Source organism: Haemorhous mexicanus, chromosome 1, assembly GCF_027477595.1.
Source record: "Haemorhous mexicanus isolate bHaeMex1 chromosome 1, bHaeMex1.pri, whole genome shotgun sequence".
In the NCBI taxonomy this organism is placed as follows: Eukaryota; Metazoa; Chordata; class Aves; order Passeriformes; family Fringillidae; genus Haemorhous; species Haemorhous mexicanus.
The window spans coordinates 116594667-116603471 of record NC_082341.1 but is presented as its reverse complement, the minus strand read 5'-3'; the positions used below and the strand labels follow the sequence as shown (position 1 = coordinate 116603471).

Genomic DNA, 8805 nt, shown 5'->3' with positions numbered 1-8805 from the left:
TTGACGAGAAGCATATTTTGTCTCACTGCTTCACATCTTTGAGGAATTTTACTCACATAAAAGACCAACAGGAGTTTTAAGTCACCTTTCTTTGGTACAGTAACGCATATTGAGACTTGCTTAGTACCAGTTTGCTCCTCCTCTAGCAGCTGAAATCAGCCACCCCAGGGCAATCTGGCTGAGTTTTCATAAACTAGAGGCCAGAATTAAAGCAAGTAGTAGTCAGATATCCAGCTTCTACCACAGGACAATTATCTGGTGGCCTACTAAGATACTACTTTTGTGCCTTCTGCATCAAAAGAGAGCATAAGAGAAGTGCTACATTTTTAGGCCTTGAGCTATTGTCCCGAAAGCTACTAAATAGCTACAAACTCACCATAATAAGTAACCATGTAAAATGCAAACACTTGTCTAAATTACACAGTTGTTACCATTATAGATGATCAATTGGCATAATATGCACTAGAATTTTTCTTTAGGTATCCCCTATACAGTAACAAACATTTAGGAGGAATGTGCATTTTGCATTTATTTGATGACAGTTGAGGGATGTGCTGCTGACTCTTGCTTGCTTGGTGAAAAGTATTCTCAGCTTGAGTTCAGGAAGAGGAGAGCAATCAAGGCCATTGGTAGCTTCACACCTTGCAATGTTTTCTTTACTTTATTATCTATGAGTAAGGCACATCATTTATAATGTGGCTATTTCCATAGGCTTGCTCATTGTATCTTAAGGTTTTACAAAGTATGAATCATACCATCTTTGGCTTTTTTTCTCTGCTTCATAGAAAATGTATCTGTGTCTCAAACAACCAAAACACAAGAACTTTGGCAATGCCTCAGAGCACAAATAAATCCCAGCCACTGACCACCAATACGAAAAGAATGATGTATTTAGAGCTTTTCCACTTTGTCCCTCACTCAATTGGCTTCATGTGGTGCTCCGCTTTGCAAGATTTATTTGATAATAGTTCAAATATGGGTTTGAAAAGAAAATAAAAAAATACACATTTGGTAACAATGGCAAATTCAAATCTTGCCAAAAAGAATGTAACACAAGTTAAATGCTCATGAGAGGAAAATTAAAATTCTCTCACCTAATTAAGCTACCTAATGAGAACTTCAGAATATGAGAAAGCAAATTTGAAGTAAACACTGATCAGACATCAACACTTGCGACACATAATTTTTCTGGAGGAGAGTAAGCACAATGCTTCAAAATCATTTTCAGGTAGCAGAAGAGTTTTGAGGAGGCTCTGAACTTTATGCAGTAGTTGAAGACATTTTAAAATTTCATAATTAATTACACTTCAGACTTGTCCCAGTGCGAGCAAAATAGAAAATCAACACACCTAAGATCAATACAGGAATATTTTTTGTAATCATCCATGTATTACATATTCCAGTGTCAGAGATCAGCTCAACTCCCTCCAGAACCGTTTCTTCCTTCTGCAAAATCTGTTTGGAGTTGGATATGCAGATTCTCACCAACACAAACGGACAGACTATTACACGATCACCTTGTACCACACACAACCATGCAAACAACAGGCTCTTATTGATGGTCTGTGAATAAGTCAGTCTCTTAAATTATGTTACCAACCAAATAATAGTCTACAAGCATTCTCTCAATAGCTTATGTTGTAATCTTCCCCAAGAATTCACATCTCAGAACTGTACAGTTCCATTATTTTAATTGATTAAATATAGATTAGCAGTGTTAGTGTAAGAAAGAAGATTTAATGGCATCAAAGTCATTCCAATTAAAACAAGGAGAAAAAAAAATGTTGCAATGCACTTCAGCCAAACCATCACAAATGATATGTTATATAAATACAGACACGAGGTAGCTGGCAGCTATAAATCCACCAATTCTGGAAGTGCCTAATTTGTCTAAAAAGCATAAATTGATAAATATCAATCAAACCTTTCCATTAAAAAAAAAAAAGAATACTTAGTTTATTGCTTTTCATTGTTTACATCAGAAACAGGAAAAGGCTTATTAAAGAAAGTTACCTAGCTGTTGATGGCTTTTGATCATATTCACTTTTCAAAAGAACCACTAAATAAAACTTTGAATGCAAACAGCTGACTCACTCCCAATGTTACATATTCTCACCAAAATGAACAAAGGTTTGCATTCTCCAAGGTGAGGGGTAGGGAAAAAAGACGTAATATCCAAAAGAACAGCATTACCTACTTGCTTATGAGAAATCAGTAACAGAAATAAAACCAATGTTCCCACCAGACAGAATACACTGAAAAAACAGACTAAGGACTGCAGGAAAGGCAGAAAGCTTCTAGCTACGAACACAGTGGCATCACAGCAAATGATTCATCTTAAGCAGATGGAAAATATGATGATCTGTAGCACAGGTGTGATTTTTAGTAAAGCTTCCTGAAGTTTCTTTTTTGTGTGTTTCAGAAAAGGCAAAAGCGGAACAGACAAGAAAAAAAGGCAAGTAACATAAAAGAGGAAAAAAATGCAAGAAAGCAAGACAAAGGACTGAGAAGTAGGACAGACTTCAGCAATATGATCTGAAAACTGCTTAGAGGTCAAGTAAGCAAAGTGAAAGTTAAGCTCATTTCTGGAAAGAATCTGGAGGAGAACTAAAGGGCAGATGGGAAGAAAAGGAGGTTTTGTTTGTTTTTATTTTGGGCTTAGTTTGGAGTTTGGGGTTCTTTTTTAATATATTTATATACACACACACAGAGTGCAAGTTTATCTAAGGAAGTGATACTATTGATGACAGAACTTACTTTTCTGCAACATATGGAATATCTTGACCTCTCAAGTAAACTAAGCATACAAGAGTGGTAAGAGCAAAAGGTGCACGTAACACCAGCAGCAATATTATGTTCGGCTTTCCACTACTTCTGCCAGTTACTGTACATATATTACATGACTATTATAGAAATGGCACAGCCTCAGACACTTTCCACATTTTATTTACATTTTAAGACTAACTTTAATCTCAATCACATATCCATACATTTCCTTTGTTTCACTAAAACTTAAATGCATGGTTTATTAGAACAAAGACTGTAAACAAATATTTGCCATGTCCAATACATGTAACACAGGAGCTGCTTAACAGAAATTAATCCCCCCATTTTATAAATACAGGTATCAAAACAATCCTGAACATACTTTTTGACACTACTAGTAGTCGGCACCCACACCCTTGCAAAATTAAACAAGATGAGCAACGGTATTCACTGTACCTGCTACCTTAAAACAAATTTAACTGCAGCTCTTTTACTAAGCAAGATGGATAAAGCATGCCATTTATATTTTGCCTTCTCCAGAAATTATTTTCAGTAACATATATTATTCCACAGCAATCTGACACTTTCTGTCATGCTTTCATCTTGTAAAACCTGAATTCCAATTATAGGCTATTTCAGGCTTATGCTTAAATGACAGTGCCTCAGTAAGAGAAAAAAAATAATTGTGCTGCCTTTTTCTCCCATAGTGCCTGAAAACATATTGGGCATACATATATTATATATATTCTTACAAATGTCCAGGTCATGTATACCAGCTGAAATTCTTTAATGTGTGGGTGTTTGCATTGTGAGATTTAATCAAGACATTACATGAGTAGAAGGTTGTTGTTTTAAGACAGAAGTTTGAGAATCAGCTAAAATTAATTATTGTAAGTTTGTCCCTCTGGAGGTTGTGGAAGCTTCATATTTTCTTTGGACATCATTAGACGTCTTAGCTCTTGAAGTACAACTTTAATGCTATATGAATTTTGCCATTTTGCTAACACTGGTATGCTCCGTGCATCCACCTGGAAAAAGAAGAGAAAAATCTAATTCACGACTGAACACAAAATATCTACATAAATAACTGTTATCGACAGTTGCTCTAAGAAATGGTCTAAGCATTCCCTGACACCTTCTCTGTGACATAAAGTCCCTGTGTTCCTAAAATATTTTAAGGCAAACAATCATATACTTACACACAGATACAGATTCTGCAATAAAATCCATGCAGGTGGACCCTTCCATCTGTGCTGCTACTTATATTAGTGTGAAGGAAAGGAGGATGGGAGGAGGACATCAGCAAACTGTTCAATGCAAAACTGGAGCTGCTACCTCGCAAAATTTATAGTTTTTTTCAAATTACACAAATTTGAAAAAAAAAGAAACAAGTAATCACCTTCACTATGCTAATATATGCACCTGGTTGTTCCTCAGTTCTTTAAAAGAACCTGCCACACCAGAGTCCATAAAATACCTTTCTAAAGGAACACTTCCCTTATTATTTCTTTTCTACATGTATTGTTGGTGATTTCTTTCACACAGATATTACACGGTGCTTCTGATACATCTAGAGGCACTACATGTATTAAGAAATGTCTTGAAATACTGAAATAACTGATTTGTAATGCTTGGACATTTCTTAGTTCTTTGCATCCTTCTCATAGTAAGTCATCTTACGGAGCTGTGAAGATTACTGTACATCACTTACCAACTGGAATATGAACTGAAAGGAAAGGACATGGGACTTCTCCTATGCGTTTATAAAACCTGTGGGACAATTTACACAATTTTATTATAACGGGGAGGTTTCCATAGCAAAGTCAGTCAATTGAAAGTCATCCTGGGAATTGTTCTGGCAGCAGGTTAAGTCCCAACCCCTGCATGGAGGAAATTAAGAGCATAGAGGGGCCTACAGCTGTGCAACTGCAAAGCAGGCCCTGGGGCAGGAATAGGGCTATTGCATGCTACTGGATTCCTTTGGTAGAGTTGCAGCCCACATGGCTACAAAAGTGCTGCAAACCACTGTTTTATGATTTAGGTAGCATAAAACATCAAGAAGTTTCTTATCCCATCTTAATTAGGGCAAGCTGAAAGAAAAAAAAAACCTGGAATCAGAAATAAGAATGTTAACACAGATGTTTTATTTCTAGATTATTTGAAGTGAGGCTATTTTCAGAACACCAGATGAGACTAAACCTTTTTGTAGGAGGAAACAGAGGCCAAGGTTTAACAATGTGCTGGCTTGGGCAGCAATACTATCCCAAGAAACTTCTGTTCCCTCTCTTGTTCCTTTAACAGTGCTACTGCCTATCACCTCAGGTAAAACATGTACAGGGAAATATTTTCTGATCTGAACTGACAGAACCCACCCAGTTTAAAGCACCACCTTGGAAAGAAATCCCTAAGTAAGATCCTTGACCTTATTTACAGCTCTGCACTTAAAAGCATTCTTTTCACATAATGCTCTGCTCAGAGTTGGGAACCCCTTAAAGTCACCAGAGTTGCCAACTTGTATCACCAAGCTACAGTATGAATGGCAGTCAGATGACTTAATAATTATTGCAAACATTTGATAAAAAACACCATCAAAATAAAAGCTAAATTATGGAGCAACATCATGCCAGTTTAAAACACATGAGTGTATGAGCCAATACAGAAAAAGGTTGTGAAAGTTAGCACTGGTGAAATCATCACTGTAATTACTGTACTATTACTACTTTTTTTAAGGGGGATTTGGGTTAACGTGGTAGATAGGAGGCAAAATGGCTGGAAAGGAAGTTGCCCTGGGATTACAGAAATTAACATCTATCTTCAGTCTGGAAATTTTTCTTTCACACGATCCTCCTTCCCCTTGATTCTCCTCAATTCTGCTTTTGTCGGTTCCCTCAGGTCTGGACATCTTCCTCAATTACAGCACACAGCAGCCAGTCACCACTGCTGTCCAAATAAAGCAGTTCTACAAAGACTGGAACATGAGAGCTGATCACTTAAGAGTAAGCTCCTCCTGCTTTTCTTTTTTCCTGGGAATTTGCAACAAAAAAACTCACAGACTGAAAACTTTGCTTTAACACTGCTATGAATGTTTTCCGACTAAAGTCATATTTTCTGCAACAGTCATTTTTGTTGCTTGTTTATATCAAGTCTCTTTTTTGCAAGTCACCAACTTCTTTCATAACATCTTGCAGCAGTAAAGATTTTGGCTCAGGTTCTGTTTTCTGTCTTGCAGAATTGATTTCCAAGTTAGTGCATAATAAACTCACTTTATGAAGAACAATGATAAGACATGTAAAGACATTTAAGAGAGTGATACAAACTATGTTCAAATCACACAAAAGCATTAGGTAATATTCAAATGCACACCCTGGAACACAGAGGGAGACATTTCAAGGTCACATAAAAGCTAATAAAGCTGCAAACTGCAATCTGAAGACTATTTTATTGAGGGGGTACACCACTGTGGGAACCTTGAATAACAGCAAGAGCAGCAATATATAAAATGCCTTTTTTTTTAACAGTTGAAAATAAAACAAATTATTTTACACAATTATGCAAAGTATTCAGTGTTTACAATGTTCCAAGTAACTTCAACAAGTATCAAATGTCTACAGCAAGCATAGTCAAAGCAGTAACTGGGCAGCTTACAGATTTACAGCTGAGCGTCCCAGGTGATTTAAAAGTAACAAGTATTTCCAGCTGTAAATGGTTATCTTAATGAACAGAAGTGATTGCAAATCCTGCAAGACAGACTGCTGAGGAGCACTAGCACAGATGCAAAAATCAGACAATCTCAAAAGAAAATGGGAAAACAAACAGCACATTAGAATGCAACCTGTGTTTTATCAATATGAAATACATAAGTCTCCTAGAGAAAAGACCCTGTAGCATTAGGAATAATAACCTACAGTTTTACAACAGTGATGCCATTAGCACGTAAAAGCATTTTGTGCAGCTCTACACAAGTACTTGGACTTGTTTTTCTGACCTTAGTAACCTAATTTTGTACACAAATACAGCAGATCCATAGGTAAATTAAAAAGAAAAAAAAGCACAAATTGTTTTCTTAACTTGCAGATAAGAAAAGAAAGACAATTTAACAGGGTGCCTCAGAGCACCTTAGTGTCTTTTGAGATAAAATATTCCTGAACTAGTGCTCTCCTCTCCTGCACTAATATTATCAAACAGTGATTCCTGAAGATATGCTTGCTGGCTGAAAAGTTACTTTTACAAACTCCTCTCTCACAGAATAACCAAACAAAAAGTCAATAAAGTTGTACCTGCCAGTATTGATAAATTCATTACACACATGCCCTTTTCATGCAAAGTGTAAAGGGATTTTTAAGTCAAGAAAGTTGAGAACCATTGCTCACAGGGCAGTAAGAGAATAGTTTCCTTAGATCCCTAGTAACTATATTTATCCATCATTCCCCTGTACCACTTACACTTTAACTCAACAGAAATTATCACCCTCTGAAACTCCCAGTGTGGGCCCTACTTTTCCACAGATGTTAACTGGCACACAAGCCTACCTTAACAACATTACAAATGTCTTGAGTATAATCTACTAAAATAACACAACTTCAGCTGCTGTTTGTCTCAGGTCTCTTTTCAGCAAGTCACAACGTCTTCCTGACATCTATAAGCAATGTGACCAAAAGCTGGCCACATGTCAAAACCCAGGGTGCCTGCAGAAGCACAGATAGAAGAGGAAGTCTGCAGATGAAACCCTGCCATTAATTCAAAGAATTCAAACCACTTATGATCTATTAAATGAAAGATGACCAGAAAGTGGGAGAATAGCTTAAAGAAACATGAAGGAACTATCAGGAAGCAGCAATATTAACTGCTCCAGGATGCTGAACATGCCCCTGGATGTTTGTTTCATGGTTCCTCTAATGACCACAAAGACAAAATAAGATAAAATGCGAGACACTGGGGCAATGGGCACATTAGAAATTATATAATAAATGTGTTTTAAATTCATTACTTCTGAAAATTAATTTCATTAAAAATACTATTTATTCCCATTTAAACCCATTTGAAAAAAAAAAGAAGTTATGCATTGGCACAGCAAATCCTTCATAAGATATACAAGTTTATCTTTTGGAATGAAAAATTAATGATGGTTTGATGCAAGATTATTAACTTACTAAAATCAATTTTTCCTGTAGCAATGACTCAGTTTGAACAGTGCTTTTAAAATGACCAGGCAGACTTCCTGTCACAGCAGTCACCTTGTTCCTCAGCAAGCTGAGCAAATGTAGACTTTTCCAAACAGAAGCTCAAACTTACTGCCTTCAGTAAACAAGAGCCTTCAGGCTGTGCCAGTCTAAGGTCCTGCTTCTGCAAACCAACACCTGTACCTTGAGGTATGCAGAGATTAAGCCATGACAGCATACTTCTTCACTGAATCACAACAATACATGTTCCTATGGTACTAGGAAGAGGTATGAAAATCATCTTCCAAACATAGCTTTTGCTTCTCACAACTTCTCAATTAACACACGCCCTTAGACAACAAGCCACAGTTGTGATTAAGGGCATGAGCTAATTTGCAGATAGCAATTTTAACAGGATCTTCAGGTAGAGTAAGATTGTTAGCTACATAAAAGTATTTTCAGAGTGATTTTAGATTACTTCTGAAGCATCAGTGAACTAGCTTTGAATGACCAACGAGAACACCACTCTACATCCTGCAACAGCTGAAAAGATTCCCTGAGAACCTCTTCCCCTGCTACAGTCATTGAGACACTTGAACTTCACAGTTCAGTACTGTTAATTACAGAAATGCAACTCCATCTTTCTTTTACATCTCCCAAATTATTTAAAATCCAAAGATGCTAATGGACCTTTAGGTATTACCTTGACCCAATTACTCTGCATTCACTAAAGACAAATGCAACCACAAATGTGACTGTGTTTCCTGCTGATATATGCACACACCACTGCAAATGCAAGGCAGCTCACACCTCCTGTCTGAGCAGAGGGGCGCCCTGATTGCTCACAGTATTTAAGTACCTGGTGAGTAACAGAGCAACA

The 8805-nt window shown here is 36.8% G+C and overlaps 1 protein-coding gene across 2 annotated transcripts in view; it reads right to left on the bottom strand.

The window, feature by feature from the left end:
* Positions 1–1674: 1674 nt before the first annotated feature.
* Positions 1675–8805, bottom strand: part of UBE2V2 (ubiquitin conjugating enzyme E2 V2) — a 36840-nt gene continuing 29709 nt past the window's right edge. For both annotated transcript variants that reach the window (XM_059860417.1, XM_059860408.1), the window contains one exon: positions 1675–3794. In XM_059860417.1, the coding sequence (XP_059716400.1) occupies positions 3648–3794 (147 nt within the window). In that variant the 3' untranslated portion in view covers positions 1675–3647. The remainder of the gene's footprint in view (positions 3795–8805) is intronic.